This window comes from Triticum urartu, chromosome 4 (assembly GCF_003073215.2).
Source record: "Triticum urartu cultivar G1812 chromosome 4, Tu2.1, whole genome shotgun sequence".
NCBI lineage: Eukaryota > Viridiplantae > Streptophyta > Magnoliopsida > Poales > Poaceae > Triticum > Triticum urartu.
Window position 1 is genome coordinate 46,453,679 of NC_053025.1, and position 26,298 is coordinate 46,479,976.

General features: G+C 46.9%; 1 protein-coding gene across 1 annotated transcript; it reads left to right on the forward strand.

The window, feature by feature from the left end:
- Positions 1 to 1,530: 1,530 nt before the first annotated feature.
- Positions 1,531 to 5,843, forward strand: LOC125550554 (putative rRNA methyltransferase YlbH). The gene is made up of 9 exons (XM_048713577.1): positions 1,531 to 1,816; positions 1,902 to 2,012; positions 3,097 to 3,201; positions 3,297 to 3,401; positions 4,052 to 4,190; positions 4,697 to 4,812; positions 4,957 to 5,013; positions 5,108 to 5,228; positions 5,297 to 5,843. The coding sequence occupies exons 1-8, from the start codon at positions 1,592 to 1,594 to the stop codon at positions 5,192 to 5,194; spliced, it is 945 nt and encodes a 314-aa protein (XP_048569534.1). The 5' UTR covers positions 1,531 to 1,591; the 3' UTR covers positions 5,195 to 5,228; positions 5,297 to 5,843.
- The last annotated feature ends 20,455 nt before the right edge of the window (positions 5,844 to 26,298 follow it).

A 26,298-nucleotide genomic window follows, 5' to 3' on the forward strand; every position in this document is an offset into this window, starting at 1 on the left:
AGAATCTAGAATGATGGGTGCATGATCCGATAATGCCTCGATTCGCTCTAGGGCTCGCACGGTTACACGGTTACCAAAGGAAATTTTAGTTCCCATTCGGTGTTCATGAGTACCCTATCGAGCTTCTCGTATGTCGGCACAGATCGGTTATTAGCCCAGGTGAACTGCCGCCCTGACATACTGGCCTCGCGAAGATCCAAACTGTCTATGACAGCATTGAATAGGAAAGGCCAATGAGTGTCGAAGCGGTCATTATTTTTCTCTTGTTAATACCTAAAGATATTGAAGTCCCCTCCAATAAGCATTGGATAAGGATTATCCTTAGACAGGCTTACCAATTCGCGAAGGAAAGTCGATTTATATTCATCTTGGGCAACCCCATAGACTGCGACCAGGCTCCATGTAAAATTATTAGCTCTATTTCGTAAGTGAAATTTGATATGAAAATCACCGGTCGAAAAAGCCAGTAAGTCCATGGTCGTGGTGTGTATCCCAAGAAGGATTCCTCCATACCTTCCACGAGCTGGTAGACTATGCCATGTGTAGTCGAAACCACCTGATAGGTGATCGAGGACATGCTGGCGAAAATCACATTTACCAGCCTAGGAAATTGCTACAAAATACAATCCGTGTTCGCGCACACAATCACCCACGTGTTTATGTTTAGCCAAGTCTGAGAGACCTTTGTTATTCCAAAACATGCCTTTAATGTGGAAACTCGGGTCGGTATGGAGCCTTTCGCCTTCTTGGGCGGTTTTTGTTTCTTTTTAGAGGAATGTGATTTAGTTTTTCGCGAAGACGCTGTGAAGTCACAAAACATGGACCCAGGTCTTGCGTCAGCCAAACCAACCTCGGTAACCTCTCCAACCAAGTGTGAGATAAGCGGCCCATCATATTTGGCATCCGCTTTATCATCATCCTCGATTTCAGGGTTCGGTATGGAGGTATTACACTTCGGAGAAACCTTTAAACGGTCAATCTCCATATGTTTAAGTATCCCAATCGACAGATTAATTTCACTATCGTTCTTACCCATAGATACACCAATATTTTTTAAGCTAGTAGAAATGCGAGTATCTGAGAAAGAAAGAAAAGATTGGCAGGAGGATGTACCTATCGTGGGGTCCAGATTCCTCGAAGCCTGGCGGCGCATCGCCTTCGTTAGAGAGTGCTCATTGGTCGAAGAAGAACCATCAGTGGCAAGGGTGTGACGGTTACTACGTCGGAGGGCTACCTCCAGATATAGCACCTATGGCGTTAGTTCTTATATTATTAGTTCAAATATTATATTTCATACAACCAAATCTAACCAGAATATATTTCAACTAATTCCTGCAACAACGTACGGGGTACCATCTAGTTAGTGAAAATTCCCAGAATTCTAATTTTTTTACAGTAGTCCTTCAATAAGTGCATTGATGCAATTTCCTCTGTATATAAGTCCCTGAATATGTCAACTGTGTTTATCCGAACCGTCCAAATTCGATCAGACGATTGAGAATATCTGAACAAACGAATAGAGAAAAACCTCCCCTTATCCCCTCTCGCCCTCGTCCCGGCAAAAGCTTCAGTTTTCCACCGCTCTTCGCCAATGGCTTCCTCCACTGTCGCCTCCGCCCCCTTCCTCCCGTCGCTCCCCAGTCCAAACCACAGGCGCCTCTCCCTTCGCTACCCCGCTCGCCGTCTCGGGGTGGCCGCCTCCGCGGCTCCTAAGGGCGCGGCAGCGTCGGAGGCGGCGAGGGAGCGCCGGCGTTTCCTGGAGCGTTACGGCCTCAACCCTGACGACTTTGAGGAAGATGCCGAGCCGGATCCCAGGGTTTGCTCCATCGGCCCCTTTGTGCTCTCGTTGTATTACGCTCCCTCTCATCTGGGCTGACTTGAGTGGGTTTTCTGTTTTGCAGGAAGAGAGGAGGAGGGAGAGGCGGACGCGGCGGTCGGGGGGAGGGGAGGGGGAGGCCGCTGTTGCTCCTGCCAGGCCGGTGGAGCGCCGGGAGACTCATAAGATGCTCCAGGTTTGGACCGTAACCGCGTCCTAGGTTCTCATTCGTGTATGATGTTCCCAGTGCGGCATTGCCTGTTAGCATGCTTGTGGAGTGCGCTCGTACATTCATGCGTTTTCAGTAAAACTTCAATCCGGTCTTAATCCTGGTACCTTCTGGTGATTATATTAATGCTTGCACACTGTGCATTGCGTTTTGTTTGAGATGAATTGAGAGACCACATGTCTGTGATGGTGGTGGCATAGCACCATGGCCACTGCTTGGGGGACATATATTTTGCTTCAGAATTGTAGTGGTGTAGTCCCTATGGATACAGTTTGAGTTTTATGTAAGTGTTGCTTTGTCTGTTCCAATTTTGGCTGCCTCATGATTTGTGGTCCTTGCATCTAGACACATGTAACATTTCTCAGGTGGTCTGATGCATCGTGCCTGCGAATCATTTATGATGGGTTTATCTGTAAACTATGCAAGCGTCAAACCATACTTTTTTGTATGGTCTTGGAATGCACGGTATATATCATTTTTAACAGAGCTAAAGGTGTGGACATGGGTTGCAAGTTGAATCCAGATATGAATGTTGAGACTGATGCAGCCATGTTGTTGCTACAAATATGTTACTCCCTCCATCCCATAATATAAGAGCGTTTTAGACACCAGTGTAGTGTCAAAAATGCTCTTATATTATGGGACGGAGGGAGTAGGTTCTGTAAATGAAATCAAGTAAAGGCTGCAACTTCTGAGAAAGAGCATACTCTTGTTCATATGCATGGGTAAATAAAAGACACTATTTGTTTGTGACTAATTAGCAACCATTAAAACTAATGGCGAATGCACTACCTGTTGCCTACTTCTCTTCTGTAAGAAAGGCAGGTGTTTGGCACAACTCATTGTTTTTCTGGCTAACCAAATCGTATGCTAACGTGGTCATAAATTTCAGAATTGTAGATCTAACATTTTTCATGGATCCTGTAAGCATGTCCTTGTGATGGGTATAATCTGCAGGATATTTGCACGAACTTGTTCATGCACTTTGGCCTACAAATCTCAATGTAGCACTGCGGTATTTTTAGATTGAAAGTTCTTTTGATTCTTTCAGGTACTAGCTGGGAAAGTACGCAGAAGAAAACTACTATCACCAAAAGATAGGAATGTCCGTCCGATGATGGAAGTTGTCCGAGGAGCAGCCTTTGACATTATACAAGTACTACTTAGCTTAATTTGATTATGTCAGTTGTACAAGTTTCATCTTCTGGATGTACTAATAGATCTTTGTTGGTTGTTGGCTATGATCTGCAGTCAGCTGGTGGTTCTCCTGCTTCACTCAAACCTGGTCTGTGGTTAGACTTGTACAGTGGTACTGGATCTGTAGGAATTGAAGCTATGAGCCGAGGCTGTTCACAGGTTTCCCCGGATCTTAGTCGAAACATCAATATAGAACAACCAAATATTCAAATGCATTTTCCTAGATCAAGATGTAGTGTATTGGTTTTTAATTGCTAAGTAATACGGAGTATCTTCCACAGAGTAGTGAGCCCTTGAGCATCCATTTATGTGCTATGTGGTCTAATTATGTGTAGAGTAATTAGAGTACATAGGTATATCTGCATTCAACTCATATTCAATTTTGTATGCGCTCTTATTTATTAGTCGCAAATGCTAGAAATCAACATGGTCCGGGCTATGAAGAGAATGAATCATTCTTGTCATCCCATTTGTATCTCAATTCAGATGGGAAAATGTTATGATGCTGAATCTAGCTTTGCAAGTTATTAATTTAATTTGAAATGCTTCAAGTAAAGTACACAGAAATTCTTGTGTATGACTATTTGTACTGAATGCATGCCTATCATTCATTAATTATGCAGGAGAGCACAAACCTATTCTGAATTAATCTAGTCATACAGTTATGAGTTAGCTTTCTAATTCTGTCAGATACAACTGTGTAAACCTCTTTTGAGGTTAGAGACAAAAGTAGTAAATTCTGACTTGTTAGATGATACAAATGATACAATGTGATTCATCCGTTCATCGTTTTGTTTTTTTTCCTCTAGGCACATTTTGTTGAGTTGGACCCTTGGGTTATTTCTGAGGTTCTTAGACCTAATCTGGACTGTACTGGATTTCTTGATACTTCGCACATACATATGCTCCATGTCGAGAACTTCTTGGACAATGCTGAAAAATCTAAAGGTATGCTTTTGTGTTTTTGGAAGCACAACATCACTAGCTTAAGTTAAGGAGGTGAACAATAAGACAATTGCAAGTAAACAAAGGAGGAAAAGATATTCTATGAAGGCATGCGTGCAATACAAAACCTAGCAGATTGACACGTTGACATCCTTGTTATGATGCAGTTCATGTGTTAATGAAAATATCAACCAGATCTATAGCGTACAAGTAGTATTTGAAACAATGATGTGATGACCGTAGTTATGATAGACAGTTCATGTACGTGTTGTTACGCAATAAAAGCAGTAATATATGCCAGAAGTGCAGCTGTGCAGAAAACATCAGAGCTTGTAGACTTGTGATACATTTTCTGCAAGATAGAACTGTATCTCCTATACTTTAGGCAGCATAGTGTTGAAATGGTCAGATTTTGTGTGAGGTAAATCGCTGAAATAAGATTTGGCTTATTTGAACGGCAATTGTTTTTCTGTTATCTGACTACAACTTTCTGACCTTCCCTCCCCCAGGTAGATATCCTTCTTTTGATTATATTAGTGTAACACCACCATATGTTGAGGTCAACTACAGTACACTACTCGATCAGCTTGCAAGGTCCCCGTTGGTTGGAGAAGATTGCTTCATTGTGAGCTCTGCGTTCTTTGTAAATAGTTCTCCCTCTGTAAACTACTATAGTGATCAAAATGATCTTATATTAGTTTACAGAGGGAGTGATCGTAACTGTTTGGTTCTTTATGCATATTTCTGACCGTGGTATATTTCTCGGTAGCTAGTTGAGTACCCACTCAAAACAGATATGCCTGAATCCTGCGGAAAGCTAATAAAGGTACATGTTTCTTACACTTTACTCCACTCAAGTGCTGACGTAAGGCTTTCTGGATTGCAGTTGCTCACTTTTATATTCTCAAAAAATATCGCAGATAGCTGACAGGAAGTTTGGGCGGACAAACCTGCTGATTTATGGGCCGACCTGGTCAGAGAAAAAGAAAGGAAGGATCCTGAGATAATTTGTGCAACACTGACGCATGTTTTGCACACAAGGTGATCTTGTTTTATTTCCAAGTCCAATTCCTCACCAGCAGTAGTATACTAACATACATGCTCTTCAGTGCCCATTTTGCAGACCAGTACTCTCTCGGAAGACCGTATATTATGAACAACACCAAGCAAAGTTGGCGCTTCGGTGCTACTGAGATCATCAGTGCGCACGGCGATTTCTCCTGTGAATTTCCTACCGGCGCTAACCCACCCAGCGGGCCAACACGAAGATGTCATCTCACCTAGGGGAGTAAAATCCTCCCATTCTGGTTGGCATATCCAAATCACGTAAGAAAGAAGGCCCTCTCCTTTGCAAGGCATCAGGCCATTACGATGTCGCGTTTCATCAGCACCGTCCGGTAGGGGCACACCCCCCTGTACCTTGATGTACACCCCCTGTACCTTGATGTGCGCAATGGCTCGCAGCTCGACTCCATATATGGTTCAGCCTACCCACCTCATGCTTCAGGGGAGTTTATTTCCACCGTGCGGAGATGCATTCGGCAGGCTGACTCTTATCTGTACCGTTTAGGCTCAGACGTGGTCTGTATCTCTCCGTAGAATGATCATGGTGCCTGGCCAATGAAGGAAAATGAGTTGGCCTTTTGTATTTCGCCACATGCTTGCCGCCTGTGCGCTATGCTCCTTTTGGAACTGACGTGATAATGACTGGCAAACGTGTGCCAGTGCGACCGTCCGAAGCAATCGACTTACCCTATTCCTTGCGTCGCACGCGGAAGAGTCTGGATTGTGCGTGCATGATCTGCGCTGGAGTTGCATGATCACCTACCGTTAAAAGGGAGTTGGTAGGGTCGCCTCTACTTTGATAATTTCAACAGATGCCGCATAAATAAAAATCAACGTAAATAGAGTAACTTGAAACAGTAATAATAATAATAATAATAATAATAATAATAATTGGTATCTCCCAAAACCATGTCTTGCGTTAACTCAATCAAATCAAACAAAATCAATTTATTATTAAAATCTTAACTCAATCAAAACTTTATTTGTCTTCCCCTACTCATGTGAAAATTAAATCAAATCTTACCAAAACCTTGACTAAATAAAAACTTTCTTTGTCTTTCCCTAGATATTCTCAAATCAAATTAAGTCTTACCAAAATTTAGAAGATGGTGAGTACGGTATATGTCGGACATGATTGACATTGAATATGTATCTCCCGGTCGGACATGATTGATATTGAATATATATGCCCCGGTTGCAACGTGCGATTCAACTAACTAATCATACTAGAAGGGATGACTCTGAAACCCTCAAGAACGCTTCACTAACTCAAATTCCGCCTCTATTTAGTTTAGCTCATTTTTACCTTTTTGTTTGTAGTTTAGTAAAGCCCACCTAGACACGACGATACACATGGAAATGGCGGTGGCTACGCGGGCTCCATGGAGTGAACTCGTTGCTCTCCCAGGTGTGCTCTATTTGGATGGCCATGGGGGCTGCTCACCTTGGCGGCTGTGGAGGAGGAAGAGGAAACCCCGGGGATGTGCATGGCCGTCGGGAGGGTTTTAAAGGGGTCCAGGGACGACGTGGAGTTCCCCGGTCCAACCACTCCTGTTCACCCCTCGGTTTTAACCGAGGTTGAAGGCAATGTACCGAAGCAATAAGTTTGGTAGGTGGGCCATGCGGCTAAGTGTGGCTTCCAAGTGGGGTCGCAAGTTAAAACTTAATGGGTCAGTCTGGGCGTACGGTGGGGTAGCTGTCTCTCTCTCTCCTTTACCTTTTTTTCCGTTTCTTTCTTTCTGTAACGGAAAATAGAAAAGGATCTAGGGAGGGGTAGGATGGTCAATTTATCAATAGCCAAATTTTTTTGGAGTCCAAGATTTATACTTGGTCTAGGAAAATTGATTCCACAATTCTTGAATAGTTTGAATTCATATGTATTTGAAATAAATTCAAATTTGCTTGAACTAGAGGTAGTTGATAAACATGTCCAAAAAAATTAAGAATTTTGGTGGGGCTTGGAGATGTGATGAAATAATTAAGGGCAAAATTTGGAAGCTTAGCTTCGTGTTGAAGCTGAAAAGTATTTTTGGAAAATTTTGAAATGAATTTGAAAGAGCAATTAAATAACATATAGAAAACTCAAATTGGAAAGCTTAAAATAGTCATATTAACAATTGGGTGAAATATTTTATCATATGATACCAAGAAAATGCAAAAATAATTATCACAATATTATTATGCAAAATATATGGTTTAAACTCCGGCTTGTTACGACACCCGATGCTCCATGCTCCATGTTATATAGGAGTGTGGCAACATTGACCATGCCTCCATGGAGCCGTTTTCACGGTGCATCTCCGGGCCAGTCAATAGGTTCGCCTGCCTCAGCGAGAAGATGGGAGCAACACACATATCGAGGCGATGACAGTGGAATATGTCGTATTAAGCATCTTTTTAATTTATACAAAACATTTATAATTTTTTAATTTAATCATACTATAATATTAATGAATACATTTTCTTATTATAAAGATATCATAGTTAAACACCGAAGTGTTACTAAATATCAATTATAATATTCTTTGATATACATATGTAATGTATGTAAGTGAAAAATGTAATTATAGTTGCACTATGTTAAATTTACACTATATTTTTCTAATAAATACATGCCACTTTCTCCTCCTCCGAGACATTGACTATTTAATATTATATTGAAAGCAAGCACCCCAAATTCAAAAAAATAAAGAATAAAAATGACAAAATCGACCAGACCCTTGAATTAATTATTTACTATAGCGTGAGTTGCATAGTTTACATGTGTATCTTTGTGTGTGTATGGATGTTTCTGTTGGTAGAGATCACTCTAAATAGTATTGGTGTAACAAACATCTTATCGTAGCCATAAGCCAAATTATAGTAACTTCTAGAATATAAATTGAATATAAGTTGTAATAGTAGTTAGATATTCCCATGGTCAAATATGAATTACATGTTATAGTGGGTTCAGTTAACACTATGTGCATGCTCAGTACTTGGTAATGAAATATCGTAGCTATCACTCGCTAACAAAATATGTCATGGATTTTATTACTTTTTGCATTCATAAGATTATATTAGTCCATATGCCACACACGTGTCTCATATCATCTAGTACTACCAGTGTTGATCATTGGAGCAAAAATATTTATATTCAATAAAGTAGTAGTTTATATTTTTTTGTCTAAATTATACTTGATTTATATTAAATCAATAGAACACTATATACATTTAAGTATAGGGTAAACTGAACCCACAAACACAAAAATGACCCTAAACAAAGCGGAGACAACGACTACGACTATATGCCTTCAAATTCTTCACAAATTTGCAATTGTCGACGTGGCACCATCGTAGCTCACACCAATAATGTGCAATATCAAGAAATTCAACCATTGAAGTAACTGCACCACCGTATCTCACGCCAATAATGGATAATATTGAGAAACTAAACAATTTTAGTAATTTTTTAGAACAAATTTTGTTGAATTGTGGCAATAGTAGACATGATGAGAACAAAATTTTGAAGGAAATATGCCCTAGAGGCAATAATAAAGTTATTATTTATATTTCCTTATATCATGATAAATGTTTATTATTCATGCTAGAATTGTATTAACGGGAAACTTAGTGCATGTGTGAATACATAGACAAAACAAAGTGTCTCTAGTATGCCTCTACTTGACTAGCTCGTTAATCAAAGATGGTTAAGTTTCCTGACCATGGACATGTGTTGTCATTTGATGAACGGGATCACATCATTAGAGAATGATATGATGGACAAGACCCATCCGTTAGCTTAGCATATTGATTGTTTAGTTTTATTGCTATTGCTTTCTTCATGACTTATACATATTCCTCTGACTATGTGATTATGCAACTCCCGAATACCGGAGGAACACCCTGTGTGCTATCAAACGTCACAACGTAACTGGGTGATTATAAAGATGCTCTACAGGTGTCTTCGAAGGTGTTTGTTGGGTTGGCATAGATCAAGATTAGGATTTGTCACTCCGTTTAGCGGAGAGGTATCTCTGGGCCCTCTCGGTAATGCACATCACTATAAGCCTTGCAAGCAATGTGACTAATGAGTTAGTTGCGGGATGATGCATTACGGAAAGAGTAAAGAGACTTGCCGGTAACGAGATTGAACTAGGTATGATGATACCGACGATCGAATCTCGGGCAAGTAACATACCGATGACAAAAGGAATGATGTATGTTGTTATGCGGTTTGACCGATAAAGATCTTCAAAGAATATGTAGGAACCAATATGAGCATCCAGGTTCCGCTATTAGTTATTGACCGAAGATGTGTCTCGGTCATGTCTACATAGTTCTCGAACCCGTAGCGTCCGCACGCTTAACGTTCGATGACGATTTATATTATGAGTTATGTGTTTTGGTGACCAAAGTTTGTTTGGAGTCCCGGATGAGATCACGGACATGAAGAGGAGTCTCGAAATGGTCGAGAGGTAAAGATTGATATATTAGAAGGTTATATACGGACACCGGAATGGTTCCGAAGAGGTTCGGGGATTTTTCGGAGTACCGGGAGGTTACCGGACCCCCCCGGGAAAGTTAATGGGCCTAATGGGCCATAGTGGAGAGAGGGAGGAAGGCCACAAGAGGAGGCGCGCGCCTCCCCCTGCCCAATTCGAATTGGACAAGGGGTGGGGGCGCGGCCCCCTCTTTCCCCTTTCCCTTCTCCGTTGGAAGGAAGGGGGGGGGGGCGAATCCTACAAGGAGTGGAGTCCTAGTAGGACTCCCCCCATGGCGCGCCACCCCTAGGGCCGACCACCTCCTCCTCCCCTCCTTTATATACGGGGGTGGGGGGAACCCCAAAGGCACATCAATTGTTCTCTTAGCCGTGTGCGGTGCCCCCCTCCGCAGGTTACTCCTCCGATCATAGCATCGTAGTGCTTAGGCGAAGCCCTGCGCGGATCACATCACCATCACAGTCACCACGCCGTTGTGCTGACGGAACTCTCCCTCGATCCTCTGTTGGATTAAGAGTTCGAGGGACGTCATCGAGCTGAACGTGTGTTGAACACGGAGGTGTCATACGTTCGGTACTTGGATCGGTTGGATCATGAAGACGTCCGACTACATCAACCGTGTTAACCTAACGCTTCCGCTTTCGGTCTATGAGGGTACGTGGACACACTCTCCCCTCTCATTGCTACGCATCTCCTAGATAGATCTTGTGTGATCGTAGGATTTTTTTTGAAATTGCATGCTACGTTCCCCTACAGTGGCATCCGAACCAGGTCTATGCGTAGATGATATGCATGAGTAGATGATATGCACGAGTAGAACACAAAGAGTTGTGGGCGATAATAGTCATACTGCTTACCACCAACGTCTTACTTTGATTCGGCGGTTGAGGGAGTCTTGGAGTAGGGGGTATCCGGACAGCCGGATTATATCCTTTGGCCGGACTGTTGGACTATGAAGATACAAGATTGAAGACTTCGTTTCGTGTCCGGATGGAACTCTACTTGGCGTGGAAGGCAAGCTAGGCAATACAGATATGTATGTATCCTCCTTTGTAACCGACCTTGTGTAACCCTAGCCCCCTCCGTGTCTATATAAACCGGAGGGTTTTAGTCCGTAGGACAACATACAATGATACCATAGGCTAGCTTCTAGGGTTTAGCCTCTCCAATCTCGTGGTAGATCAACTCTTGTAATACTCATATCATCAAGAATAAATCAAGCAGGACGTAGGGTTTTACCTCCATCAAGAGGGCCCGAACCTGGGAAAAACATCGTGTCCCCTGCCTCCTGTTACCATCCGCCTTAGACGCACAGTTCGGGACCCTCTACCCGAGATCCGCCAGTTTTGACACCGACATTGGTGCTTTCATTGAGAGTTCCTCTGTGACGTCGCCATAAGGAAGGATGCCTCATCTCGTTGTTAAAAACAACATTACCGTCGGGGGAGCTCTGGCTGTCGGCCAAACTCTCCGGCTAGGCAGTTTCGTCATGACTGCATGTTCGGCCACTGCACCGAAGATGACTTCTCGGGTCATCAAAAACAGCCTCCACGTCGGCTCGGAATTCGCCGAGCAGATGGATCCAATGGAGCTCTCCTCCCTAAACGAACTCTTGGATCGCATCGCTGCCTTGGGAGTCGCTACAGACTATGATCGGATTGGGCTTAAAACCGATCGAAGGGAGATTAACTCTCCACCGGTCACCCATCATGTTGCGGTGGTGGAGGAACAATGTGGCGATCCTCCCTCTATCTTGAAGACTAACTATGTCCGAATTCCTGAGCTCTCTAAGCCGGATACCCGTTTACGGGAGGACATCACCCAATCCCTGAACCTAGAGTCAGGCAGCGGGCCAGACTCATCGGGCAACATACCGGAATCCAAACTTCCAAGATCGGAAACCCCTCGGCCCCTGGGTCTCAGATCGGGTAGGGGTCCGGACTCAAATCCACCCACCCACCCAGACATAAACGATCTTTCCCACATCAAGCAAGAGCCCCATGAAGCAATACATCATTGTTGGGCCAGATTCCTCCTTGTGATGAACAAGGTTAAGGACTGCCGCGAGGAAGACACAGTCTCACTTTTCTGCAATAACTGCACGGACAAGGGAATCCTTAACGCCATAAGTCGCCGTGACATATCACGCTTCGCCGACTTGGCGTCCATAATACAAAAGTACTGTGCGATGGAAAGTGCCTGGAAAACCGAAACAAAATTTTGGAATAATCCGGCTCCGTATACGCACCCAGTCCAAAGTAAAAGGGTGCACTATCATAAGACACCCCAGTTCATTACAAAGAAGCAAAAACCCTCTACAGGGCACGGAACCATATTGGAGGGATGGCTTAACGGACCCTGCAAAATTCATAGCACAACGGATACAATACCAACGCACAGCCTTAGAGCATGTTGGATACTCCGGCAGGTGGCCAAAAGTGGTGAGGATCTTCTTATCCCAAATGCCACAGAGCACCATCCCGTGGATAACAATACGGTGTTAGCAGTCTTTGAGACCTTCGCGTCAAATAATAGGCGCAAGCGAACACTCCGCAGCATGGCCGAAATCTTCCACGTAGCAGCAATAAATCCATGGAGTGACACGGCTATTACCTTCAATGCCAGCGACAAACCTAAATTCCGAACAGCCCGAGCACCAGTCGCACTGGTCCTCAGTCCAATCGTGGACGGCTTTTGACTCACCAAAGTACTCATGGACGGCGGCAGCGGATTAAACCTCATCTATGAGGAAACTCTTCAAAAAATGGAAATAGACTGGAACCGCATTGAGCAAAGTAGCACAACCTTCAGGGGAATCATATCCAGTCGGGAGGCACGATGCGCTGGGAAAATCACACTAGATGTGGTATTCGGTATGCTAGAGAACTATAGGTTCGAAGAAATTACATTTCAAGTGGCCCCGTTCAGCAGTGGATACCATGCCCTTTTAGGACATGAGGCGTTCACGATCTTCCAAGCCGTACCCCATTATGGGTACATGAAGCTCAAAATGCCCAGGCCCAACGGAATCATCACCCTCGCCAGTGATCCGGACACAGAACTCCGCACCGAAAACAAAACAGCCGCACTGGCCCTCGAGGCATTATCCGAAGCCCTCTCGGCCGAGGAATTAACCACGCTACGCTCCATAGTGGACAGGGACGACGTGATACTCGACAAGAGATCCAAGTCCATCTCTTTTAAACCAGCGGATGAAATAGTCAAATTCCAAGTCCACCCAATGGACCCTACAAAAATAGCCTCCATCGAGGCACAGTTAAACCCCGCCGTGGACGCTGCACTACGAGAGTTCCTGCGCGAGAATTGGGACATATTCGCCTGGCATCCCTCAGACATGCCAGGAATCCCACGCAGGCTGGCCGAGCATAGCCTCAATATCCTAAAGGGATTCAAGCCGGTCAAGCAAGCTCTGCGGTGTTTCTCCAAACCTAAGAGACAGGCCATGGGAGAGGAACTAGCCAAGTTATTGGAGGCCGGATTCATCATAGAAATAAAACACTCGGACTGGCTAGCAAACCTGGTGATGGTACCAAAGAAGGATAAATCCTGGTGCCTTTGTGTCGATTTCAACGACCTCAACAAGGCTTGCCCAAAGGATCCCTTCCCCCTCCCCCACATTGATCAAATTATTGATGCTACCGCAGGACACGAGTCATTGTGTTTCCTCGACGCATACTCTGGCTACCACCAAATCAAGATGGCAGAGCCCGACCAAGCTGCAACGACATTTATAACACCATACGACCCCTTTTGTTTCAACACAATGCCTTTCGGGCTCAAAAACGCCAGCGCAACATATCAGCGCATGATCCAGACTTGTCTGGAGAAACAGACCGGCAAAATAGTAGAGGCATACGTAGATGATGTGGTCGTTAAAACCAAACACGTCGACTCTCTAATAGACGACTTGAGGCTCACATTCAACAACCTCCGAACATACGACATCAAGCTCAATCCGGAAAAATGCGTTTTCGGCGTACCAGCAGGAAAGCTCCTGGGCTTCATTGTCTCCAGTAGAGGGATTGAAGCTAATCCGGCCAAAATCCGAGCTCTGTCATAGTTGGCTATCCCAACGGACCTCAAACAAATCCAGAAACTAACTGGATGTGTGGCGGCTCTCAGCCGCTTTATCTCCCTCTTAGGAGAAAAGGCTTTACCCCTTTATCGCCTCCTTCGGCGCACCGAACACTTCGAGTGGACGGATGCTGCCACAGCCGGATTGGAAGAAATAAAAGCCATTTTGGCAACCAACCCAATCCTGGACGCGCCAAACATCGGCGAACCAATGCTGTTGTATATTGCGGCAACTCATCAAGTTGTAAGCGCAGTGCTCGTCGTCGAACGAGAAGCTGACGGACGTAAATTCCCTCTTCAAAAGCTGGTATACTATGTATCCACTGTCCTCACTCCATGCAAATCACGGTACCCACATTATCAAAAGATAGCTTATGCGGTATTCATGGCATCCTGGAAGCTGCGACACTACTTTCAAGAGTGTTCGATTACAGTAGCCTCGGAAGTGCCACTTAATGATATTATAAACAACCGCGACGCTACGGGCCGGATTGCCAAATGGGCCATTGAGCTCCTCCCGTTCGACATAACATACGAACCTCGGCGAGCCATTAAGTCGCAAGTATTGGCCGACTTTGTCGCCGAATGGACGGAGGCCGAACTCCCTAAAGAGTACGGCTCATACTCCAATTGGATCATGCACTTCGACGGTTCTAAAATGCTGGCTGGTCTAGGGGCTGGCGTCGTCCTGACTTCCCCAACCGGAGATACCGTTTAGTATGTACTACAAATATTGTATACAGACTCCAACAATGCAACCGAATACGAAGCTCTGTTGCATGGTCTTCAGATGGCAGTCTCCATGGGCATTCAATGCCTGGAGGTGCGTGGGGATTCAAACCTTGCAATATCCCAAATAAATGGAGACTTTGACACCAAGGATCCGAAAATGGCGGCCTATCGAAACACCGTCCTAAAAATGTCAGGTCGGTTCGAGGGGCTCGAATTTCACCATGTGGTTCGGGAAAACAATCAGGCGGCGGATATCCTCGCCCGCACTGACGCAAAACGCGATTCGGTCCCCCCAACATATTTTTGGAGAGGCTGTTCAAGCCATCCGTAGTATGGAAAGGGGACACCGGTAACAATAGTCTGGACCCGGCCAAAATACCCGATACCGAACACTCTGACACAATCGGAGGCTCCGCCACCGAAATAACACCTTCAGCCCACGTAATAATGGCCATCATTGCCCCGTGGACAGAACCATTCCTGGCCTACCTAACTAGACAAGAACTTCCGGAGGACCAAAATGAGGCACGTTGCATAGTGCGGTGATCCAAGGCCTACATGGTCCATGAGGGAGAATTATAAAAAAAGCACTACCGGAGTCCTTCAAAGATGCATCTCCGAAGAGGAAGGGCGGAACCTTTTGGCAGAAATTCACGCCGGACTCGGCGGTCACCACGCCGCAGCCCGGGCTCTTGTAAGCAAGGCCTTCCGTATAGGATTCTATTGGCCAACGGCCCGGGCAGATGCACAGGACTTGGTCCAACGTTGCGCCGGTTGCCAGCTCTTTGCAAATCAAAGCCACATGCCACCCACCGCCCTCCAAAAAATCCCCATTACGTGGCCCTTCGCGTTCTGGGGGCTTGACATGGTTGGACCTCTTAAAGGGGGAACCCACAAGAAAAAATACTTACTGGTCATGGTGGATAAATTCACCAAATGGATAGAGGCCAAACCTGTTAAAATAGCTGAATCCGGACCGGTGAAAGACTTCATATCCGGGGTCGTACATCGTTATGGCGTCCCCCACAACATCATCACTGACAACGGCACGAACTTCACAGCCGATGAGGTAAAACTCTAGTGCAGCAAAATGGGCATCAAGCTCGATTATGCTTCAGTCTATCACCCACAAACCAACGGCCAAGTTGAGCGAGCAAACGGTCTTATAATGAGCGGCATTAAACCCAGATTAGTGCGTTCCTTAACGGAGTCTAACATGCACTGGGTAGAGGAGCTCGACTCCGTCCTCTGGGGGCTGCAGACCACGCCGAATCGTAGTACCAGATATACACCCTTCTTTATGGTGTACGGCGCAGAGGCATGCGGTCTTGCCCTGTAACATAATTCATGACTCACCTCGAGTGCGCATGTACGAAGAAAGAGAAGCCGAGCTCGATCGGCAGGACAGTCTGGACACCTTGGAGGAGGAGCGCGACGTAGCAAAAGCCCGTTCCGCATTTTATCAGCAACAGGCTCGCAGATACCAAAGCAGAGAAGTACGAGCCAAAACTTATAACGTTGGCGAACTAGTTCTACGCCTCCCGGATAAGAAAAAGAACAAGCTCGAGCCCAAATGGGAAGGTCCCTTCATTATTGACCAAGTTCTGACTGGTGGAGCGTACCGACTGCGGGATGCATCGACTAATCGACTCGAGCCGAACTCATGGAACGCGGCCAGGCTCCAAAGATTCTACGCCTAGCGCCGGACTCTATGTTCGTCCCCTTCCTCTGTCCATTTTTTGTATATACATTATCTGTCTTGTTTTTCTTTCTTTCTTTTATTCTTTCTCTAGGCCTTCAAGGGCCAACTTGTGCCTCGCTTGCACATTATAGATGCGCTAGCCGCGCTCATCATACCTGGGGGCTTCTTTCACAGAAGTTTAATTATTTATCTGGGCCTCATGCCCCGCACATGTGTTATACTTCCGCATGTACCTTTTTTCACCATTATATGCATCGATGTGACTTAAGTTTTGGCCAAGCTGGGTTGCCTGGCTCTTGTATTTATGCCCTACGTTCCCGTTAATTCGGCTAGGGCATAAGGGGAGCACCTCTGCGATTGTTACTGCCGGGTCAGCCGGATGTGTACCTCAGACTGGGTGAAGCCGAAAGCTAGCGTTCTTAAGGGAATATTCAGTCGGTGAACAAAAGATGATTTTTATTTATTTTCCATATGTGCCCCCAGATGTGTTTTCCTGCGTTTCTTATCGCAGTCCGGACATGCACCTTAGGGCATGCATACCCAGGGAAAGGAACCCTTAACGGAACTATTCTCCCTGGAAGATGTTTCTTACTACCCATGTAATATAATATAACTAGTTGGGCACTTGTACGTTCAAGCACTAATGACCCCTACGCCTGGTATCCACGCATACCCCGGTTCTTATATAACTGAGCGGGTATTCGGATACACTCCGGACTATCGGGTCCCGAGGTTGAAGTGAAAAGGTCTGCCAAGACAAATGATCTACAATCTGGCTAGAAGGCATTATACATGTCACTTTAATGACATAGTCATGCAGACTGACTAAATTCCTCTTCTATACCATCCAACATGCGGTCTAGCCTACAATCCTGTTGGGAATACTTTGCGGCTAATTCTACTTGCCCATAAACTAAGCTAACGGGGATCTCTTTTCTGTCGGGCCCCACAGGTCCGACCTCAGCCATGTGATTTGGGTCAGCCTTGGTATACCGCGTCTTCACCATGGCCCAGGCTTCTCTGGCACCTTGACGGCAGGCCGATATCTTCCATAATCGGAAGCGCCGCCGTGCTCCCTTGAGCTTCTCCGTAAGCTCTGCAACGCCTTCTAGCGGGGAGACGGATGGCCACAAGGCCTGGTCAACACCTTGCATCACCTGCCAAACTTGTTCGTGTAGATGTGAGAGCTCAGATAGAAGATCACCCACAGACCCGGGCATTTCCTCCGCGGGACGACCCGTCAGCATACCTACAGACATAACGATGTTAGTCGGCTTCTTCGCCGAACTCCTTCAAAAGGATTCGTTCAAGCACTTACTGAAAATGCCGCGCCGAAGCCGCTTACTCTCCTTCTCGGAGTCTGCAAGCTGGGCTCGAACGTCTTTTAGTTCCACGCTCAGCTTGATATTGGCGTCTTGGAGATTGTTTTTCTCCCGCCTAACCTCAGTCAACACGCGTTTGCCAGCCTCTAGCTATCGCACGGCATGCTGGTCCTCCGGATTTTCTCCGGATTCATCTGCAACATCTATTGTTAGATCTGCAGCCACGCCGCACACTATATGGTAACCATCATTCTTTAAAATAAACGTTACCAGCGGGAGACTTTTTCGGTTCCTTCAATGCGGCAACAGCGGCCCGCAGTTGGGCCCTGCATTCCTCCAGCTCCTGTGACAGCCTAGTATTCTTCTCTGTAAGAACCTGCACAATAAAGATGATCCTTAAATCAGTTTCGCTAACTGTTTCAAGTCTCAGGGGCTACTAATACATATAAATCGTCAGATTTACTTACCCGTACATCCTTTACATACTGATCCGTGGCTCTGGCTAGACCATCTTGAGAAACAAGCGTCACGGAGTATGGCCTAGCGGCGCCTATGATTCATGGCGCTTTCCACTTCTGAGTTTGTAGCGGATAATCTATCCGCATCCTCTGTAGGGGGATTATCCGGTGCCCGCCCCATATCGGCTTCCGCCTCTATGTCCGGTCCTGGCGCCCGACTGGTGGAAGCGTGATTAGCAACATCGCCGGACATATTCCGGCGAGCGTTTTTTCTGTTAAAGAAACACGGGTGTCGTTACATTTCGAGAAAGACGACAACCACGGAGAGGGGTTTCTATTATACCTTTGCGTCGGCGTCTCCGTCCTGACCGCCTTCCTTTTTGGCCTGCCCGACCTCGGTGCCTCTTGTTGGCAAGTTGCTGTGGGTTCGGCAGGGCGTCCCGAATGCCTTCCCTGTAAAAACGCCATATGTATATGGTAGGTGAAGTGTCTAACAGGGGATCCTAGTTTTTGGAGTTGGGATTTTTTGGTTTTCTTACGTGCGATGCAGGAAGCAGTCTGGGATAGTCGGCTGTAATGGATGAATCGGAAATCCGAGTCCCCTTAATAAATAGGGAACAAGGCAGACCCGCTCCCCCATAGAGGGACTGGGGAAGCTCTCCGCTTGCTCCCCGCCATTGTAGGTGGCAAGCCCGGCTCGAACGGGCACCATGTATGCTGGAGGGAGGAATCCCTTAGTCTGCAGTTCGATTAATCAACTGTGTGGGACGGAACACCTCTCCCAATCACCGGGCTTAGGGCTACGGGGGCGGGAGGAGGAGCTGCTGAGGTCGGCCATGCTGGAATGGATCTTTCCGAAGCACGCTCTGATGGATTCTTGCTGGGGGAGGATGGTGTGGATCGGATCTGAGAATCCCCGTCCTTTTAATAGACAATTTATTTATCTGTCTAGGGGGGCAAATGTAAAAACGCCCTGGCGCCTCGTATTCATTCGACGCGTGGAAAATAGCCCTTATTGGGCACAGAAGCCAAGAGGTCCAAACATTATGGGGCCGGACACTGCTTTACAAACGTTCAAAATATGGAGAAGAACCCGCCTTGCAATGCCAAAGACAACACTGCGCGCCGGACTCATCGTCATTGAAGCCTGGTTCGGGGGCTACTGAGGGAGTCCTGGATTAGGGGGTATCCGGACAGCCGGATTATATCCTTTGGCCGGACTGTTGGACTATGAAGATACAAGATTGAAGACTTCGTTTCGTGTCCGGATGGAACTCTACTTGGCGTGGAAGGAAAGCTAGGCAATACGGATATGTATATCTCCTCCTTTGTAACCGACCTTGTGTAACCCTAGCCCCCTCCGGTGTCTATATAAACCGGAGGGTTTAGTCCATAGGACAACATACAATCATACCATAGGCTAGCTTCTAGGGTTTAGCCTCTCCGATCTCGTGGTAGATCAACTCTTGTAATACTCATATCATCAAGAATAAATCAAGCAGGACACAGGGTTTTACCTCCATCAAGAGGGCCCGAACCTGGGGAAAACATCGTGTCCCCTACCTCCTGTTACCATCTGCCTTAGACGCACAGTTCGGGACCCCCTACCCGAGATCCGCCGTTTTTGACACCAACAACGGTATTATTGGATGAAGCGGCCCGGACCAACATTACGTGACCACGTTCATGAGACCGATTCTACCGACGTGCTTTGCACACATGTGGCTGGTGGGTGTCTGTTTCTCCAACTTTAGTTGAATCGATTTTGACTACGGTCGGTCCTTGTTGAAGGTTAAAACAACACACTTGACAAAAAATCGTTGTGGTTTTGATGCGTAGGTAAGAATGGTTCTTGCTAGAAACCTGCAGCAGCCACGTAAAACTTGCAAGAACAAAGTAGAGGACGTCTAACTTGTTTTTGCAGGGCATGTTGTGATATGATATGGTCAAGATGTGATGAGATATAAATTGTTGTATGAGATGATCATGTTTTGTAAAAGTTATAGGCAACTGGCAGGAGCCTTATGGTTGTCTCTTTATTGTATGAAATAGAATCGCCATGTAATTGTTTTACTTTATCACTAAGCAGTAGCGATAGTCGTAGAAGCAATAGTTGGCGAGACGACAACGACGCTACGATGGAGATCAAGGTGTCAAGACGGTGACGATGGAGATCATGACGGTGATGAAGATATGTACCTAGGGTAGGGTCATAGGTCTGACCTAGACACCCTCCCCTAGGACGTCACCTTAAAACCAGAAGCATTCGAAGAGGAGTCATCATCCACTCGACCATGAGGACTTCCACTCGGAAGACTTGAAGTCACTCGACCACCAGAAGGTCTAAGGTCACTCCAGACCACAACGGTCGGACATCACCTCATAGCTTTAATGGTCATTGTGTCTCTTTATTTACTAGCGTTACCGGTAACGTCTCCCCTTTAATGTACCTTAAACCCTTTGTAACGTGGGTCGGCTGGGGTCCTGGCGCACTCTATATAAGCCACCCCCCTCCGTAGGCACAAGGGTTCGCATCTTTGGTAAACACACACACACACACACACACACACATAATCCAGTCGACCGCCTTAGGGCACCGAGACATAGGGCTGTTACTTCTTCCGAGAAGGGCCTGAACTCGTAAAACTCGTGTGTACAACTACTCCATAGCTAGGATCTTGCCTCCTCATACCTACCCCTCATTCTACTGTCAGTCTTAGAACCATGACAGTTTGCGCCCACCGTGGGGACGATGTCTTAGCAGTTTATTGGAGAAGTTGTGATTCTTCCCATTCCCATCATCATGGTTTCCAGCGGAGGATTGGCTGAAGGCCGTGAGATCCGTCTCGACTCGCTCGTCTTCATCTCCGACGACTCCGCTTGGCTCCATGAGTCTCCACTGGACGTCGAGCCGCTCCCCGTCCGCGGGGCAACGCACTTCCGCGCCTGCGTCCGCGGTGTCCTTCTTCGACAGCCGTCGACTCAGTATCGGTCGGCTCCTACGACATCCTCGCTTCCCGTTGTTTGCCGGCGCCAGCGATCCGGTTGGTCGCGGCTACAACGGTGGGCGAGGCATGCGGTGGCCCGCCAATTGGCCACCCCACAAATCACGGCGATCGAGCCTGATGAAACTCTTTACAGCCTGTTTGACCTGTCGACTAGCTCCGCCGAGACTGCATCCGAGTGCGACAGCAGCGACCCCGCGGCGGAAGTTTTGATGGTCAATGGACCCCGCAGTCCTCCTGGCTTCACCCGTGAAGATGGTGATGATGGCGTCGGCGACCCATCACATGCCCACGAGGAGTACTGCCCCGAGCCCCTCGCTTCACAGCGGAGAGAAGAGCTTCGCCGCCGTAACATGGATGCACTTCACACTCCTATGGTTGGAGAAACACCCGAGGCCCAGGCCTTGGAGGAGGCGCGCCTGGCCAACTTGGCTGAGCGCACTCGACTGGAGAACCTCCAGCGCGCACTCGACGAGCGTGCTCGGCAGCGAATTCCTGAATCCAGTCGACGACGACTTTTTCCGCCTCCGACTCAGGTATACCGAACTCTGATCCAGAATCTCACAACTGCAGCTCGAATATCAGAGTCAATTCAACCTTCCCAGTCAGAAGCTGGCCGAGGTTTGATGGAGATCCGGGCTTTGCTCCGGGCAGCGGGAGAACAGAATACAACAGTATCTCAGTCACAAAATAGGATTCATAGCAGATCTGTGGTGGCAGACACTGTCCAATTTGCTCACAGCCCAAGATCGCCTCTGCGGCGTGAGGAATGTGGGCACCGGCAAGATCAGTACAGGAACCGCAAGCAGTATGATCATCGAATCGACCACGATGACCGTCGTCAAGTGCCCACGCCTCCTCCGAGGAGTGGGTCATACGTGCCTCGGCGGCAAGATGACAGGTGCCCCCACAGCGGCGAACGAAGAGTTCCAGTCGACCCCAGAGAGCCAGGCTTTGATGCAAGATCTATCCTTGTTCAAGGTCTGTTGGATAGGAACAGGGCTCACACAGAAGTCCACGATAGAGACCATCCGACTAGAAGCAGGGTGCACGTTTCAGGACCCGAGTGTTTCAGCAGAGCCATTAGAGCAACAGTGATTCCTCCCAACTTCAGGTTGGCGACTGGAGTCAGCAAGTTCACCAGTGAGTCCAAGCCAGACACTTGGCTTGAGGACTACCGAGTGGTTGTGCAGATTGGTGGCGGCAATGATGATGTGGCTATGAAGCACCTCCCCTTGATGTTGGAGGGCTCGGCCAGAGCGTGGTTGAATCAGTTGGCTCCTGGCAGTATATATAGTTGGGAAGAACTTGCTCGAGTGTTTTTTAGGAACTTTGAAGGCACTTGCAAAAGGCCGACAAGGTTGACAGAATTGCAGTGTTGTGTCCAGAAACCGAATGAAACCTTGAGGGATTATATCCAGAGATGGATCACGCTGCACCATACAGTGGAGAATGTGTCAGATCACCAAGCAATTTGTGCCTTCAAGGAAGGCGTTTAGTATCGGGAGTTGAATCTGAAATTCGGTCGGACATGAGATATGACTCTGACTCGGATGATGGAGATTGCCACCAAATATGCTAATGGTGAAGAGGAAGACCGACTCCGGAGTGGCAAGCACAAAACAGTCGCCCAAGAAACCGGAGGAGGGAATTCCAGTCGGAAACAAAAGCGAAAGGCTGAACCAGCTACTCCTGGTGAAGCTTTAGCTGTTACCCAAGGAAAGTTCAAAGGAAAGCCCAAGGGGCCCTGGGCTCCCAAAAAAGTTAAGGATAAAGATGGGAATGATGTGTTGGACTTACCATGCCATATTCATACCAAAAACGATGAAGAGGGGAACATCATTTACCCTAAACACACCACTCGACAGTGTCGTTTCCTTATCCAGCAGTTCCGAGAGAAACAACCCAAGGAGAAGGAAAAGGAGTCAGACGGAGGTGAGGATAGGGAGGAAGATGATGGTGGTTTTCCCAATGTCAATTCCACACTGATGATTTTTGCTGATGTTGAAAGCAAAAGTCGGTTGAAAGTTATTAACAGGGAAGTAACACATGGTTGCTCCTGCAACACCCAGTTATCTGAAGTGGTCTCAGACTGCCATCACATTCGACTAGTCAGACCATCCAACTCATATAGCCACCCCTGGGAGGCAAGCACTGGTGGTCGACCCGGTAGTTGAAGGCACTCGACTGACTAAAGTGCTGATGGATGGTGGCAGTTGCCTGAATATCCTTTATGTTGAAACCTTGAAGGGAATGGGCATTCCGATGTCCAAGATTAGTGAAAGCAACATGAGTTTCCATGGCATTATTCCTGGCAAGAAAGCCCAGTCACTCGGCCAGATCGCCCTTGACGTGGTTTTCAGTGATTCCAAGAACTACTGCAAGGAAAAGTTGACATTTGAGGTAGTGGATTTCAAGAGTGCTTACCATGCTATTCTGGGTAGGCCCGCTTATGCACGTTTTATGGCTCGACCATGTTACGTGTATCTCAAATTGAAGATGCCCGGTCCTAAAGGAGTAATCACTGTTACTGGCAATCGGCAGAAGGCGGAAGAGTGCTTCCAAAAGGGCTCAAAAATTGCCGATGCACAGATGGCAGTAGTAGAACTGCAAGAGTATCATAAGGATGCAGATCCGAGTGATTTGCTGCGAGACAAGAAGCCTGCCACAGACTCTGCATTTCAGTCGTCAGGGGAAACAAAGCCGATTCATATTCACCCGACCGACCCCAATGCTACTCCGACCCATATCTCGTCAACACTCGACAGCAAATAGGAAGAAGCGCTCATCTAGTTCCTCCATGAGAACTAGGACATCTTTGCATGGAAACCTTCTGACATGTCGGGTGTACACAGGGGACTGGCTGAGCATCGTTTGCGAGTCGACCCAAAGGTAAAACCAGTCAAGGAACATCTCCGATGGTTCGCCGTCCAGAAGAGAAAAGCAATCGGTGAGGAAGTGGCTCGGCTCCTAGCAGCTGAGTTTATCCGTGAAATCTACCACTCCGAGTGGCTCGCCAATGTTGTCATGGTCCCCAAGAAGGACGACTCACTTCACATGTGCATTGACTTCAAGCATATCAATCGGGCCTGCCCGAAAGATCATTTCCCTCTCCCCCGCATCGACCAAATCGTCGACTCAACTACGGGGTGTGAGTGTTTGTCTTTTTTGGACGCCTATTTTGGGTACCATCAGATCCGACTGTATGGTCCCGATGAGATAAAAATGGCTTTCATCACTCCATTCAGATGCTTTTTTTATGTCACTATGCCATTCGGCTTGAAGAACGCCGGAGCCACATTCATGAGGATGATCCAGAAGTGTCTGCTCACTCAAATCAGTCGGAATGTGGAAGCATACATGGATGACACTGTGGTCAAGTCCGTAAAGGTTCCGACCTGTTGGCTGACCTTGCTGAAACCTTTGCCAATCTCAGAAGATATGATATCAAGCTTAATCCATCAAAATGCACATTCGGAGTTCCTGGCGGAAAGTTACTCGGTTTTCTCGTTTCTGAACGAGGGATCAACGCTAACCCAGAGAAAGTTGGTGCTATACTTCGGATGAAACACCCTGTGCGTGTGCACGATGTCTAGAAGCTTACTGGTTGTTTGGCCGCCTTGAGTCGATTCATTTCTCCCCTCAGTGAAAAGGCATTGCCTCTTTACCGACTGATGAAGAAGTCTGATAAGTTCGAGTGGACTCCCGAAGCTGACGCAGCATTTGCAGAGCTCAAAGCCCTGCTTTCCACCCAGCCGGTGCTTGCTGCGCCAATCAACAAAGAGCCTTTACTGCTTTATATTGCAGCCACTGGACAAGTTGTCAGTACAGTGCTCACGGTTGAGCGGGAAGAAGAAGGAAAAGCCTATAAAGTTCAGCGCACAGTATATTATGTTTCTGAAGTTCTGACTCTGTCGAAACAAAGATATCCACATTATCAGAAGCTTGTTTATGGGATTTACATGACCACGAAGAAAGTTGCACACTACTTCTCTGATCATTCCATTACAATCGTCAGTGACGCTCCATTATCAGAGATTCTAAACAACAGAGACGCAACTGGTCGAGTGGCAAAGTGGGTGATTGAACTCCTTCCCCTGGACATCAAATTTGAGGCAAAGAAGGCCAACAAGTCCCAAGCAATAGCTGATTTCCTCATCGAGTGGGTCGAACAACAACTTCCGGCCCAAATCCACTTGGAGCATTGGACCATGTTCTTCGATGGGTCCAAGATGCTGAATGGTTCTGGTGCTGGGGTGGTGTTGGTACCCCCCCGCGGTGACAAACTCAGCTATGTTCTCCAGATTCACTTTGACTCCTCCAACAATGAAGCCGAATATGAGGCACTTCTGTATGGGTTGCGCATGGCCATTTCACTCGGCGTCCGTCGCCTCATGGTCTATGGCGACTCAGATTTGGTGGTCAATCAAGTAATGAAGGACTGGGACGTCAGAAGCCTAGCTGTGACTGGTTATTGCAATGCGGTGAGAAAGCTAGAAAAGAGATTTGAGGGATTAGAGCTCCATCACATCCCTTGACTGAAAAATCAAGCGGCCGATGACCTGGCAAAGATAGGCTCAAAAAGAGAAGCCGCTCCCAGCAATGTTTTCCTGGAGCATATTCATACACCTTCAGTTCAAGAAGATCCCTTCACTGAAGAACCCCCACAGCCGAAGAGTGCCACCGTTCCGACTGAAATCGAGATTCCAGCCGTGGTCGACTTGATCGTGGAAGTTTTGGTCATCACCCCCTATTGGATAGTACTATACATCGCATACATTCTTAGAAGGGAACTTCCAAAAGATGAAGAAGAGGCTCGACAGATCGTCCGTCGATCTAAAGCCTTTACTGTGATAAGAGGACAGTTGTTCAGAGAAAGTGTGACTAGAGTTTGCCAGAAATGCATAACGCCTGAAGAAGGTCGAGTGATCCTGAATGACATCCGCTCGGGGACCTGTGGTCATCATGCGTCCTCTCGGACCATTGTGGCCAAAGCATACCGAGTGGGATTATACTGGCCGCGGGCAAATGAGATGGCACAAGAAATAGTCAACAGATGTGAAGGTTGCCAGTTTTACTCCAACATGTCTCACAAGCCTGCGTCGGCCCTGAAGACCATTCCACTTGTTTGGCCCTTTGCTGTTTGGGGATTGGACATGGTTGGACCTCTGAGGACTGGTAGGAGTGGATTCACTCATGTGCTTGTAGCAGTCGACAAGTTCACCAAGTGGATTGAGGCCAAGCCTATCAA

Excerpts from the sequence above, each read along its gene's own strand:
- LOC125550554 (XM_048713577.1), top strand. The coding sequence starts at position 1,592 with ATGGCTTCCTCCACTGTCGCCTCCGCCCCCTTCCTCCCGTCGCTCCCC. Across the intron at positions 1,817-1,901 it reads ATGCCGAGCCGGATCCCAGG|GAAGAGAGGAGGAGGGAGAG; the intron begins GTTTGCTCCATC and ends TCTGTTTTGCAG. Across the intron at positions 3,402-4,051 it reads TGAGCCGAGGCTGTTCACAG|GCACATTTTGTTGAGTTGGA; the intron begins GTTTCCCCGGAT and ends TTTTTCCTCTAG.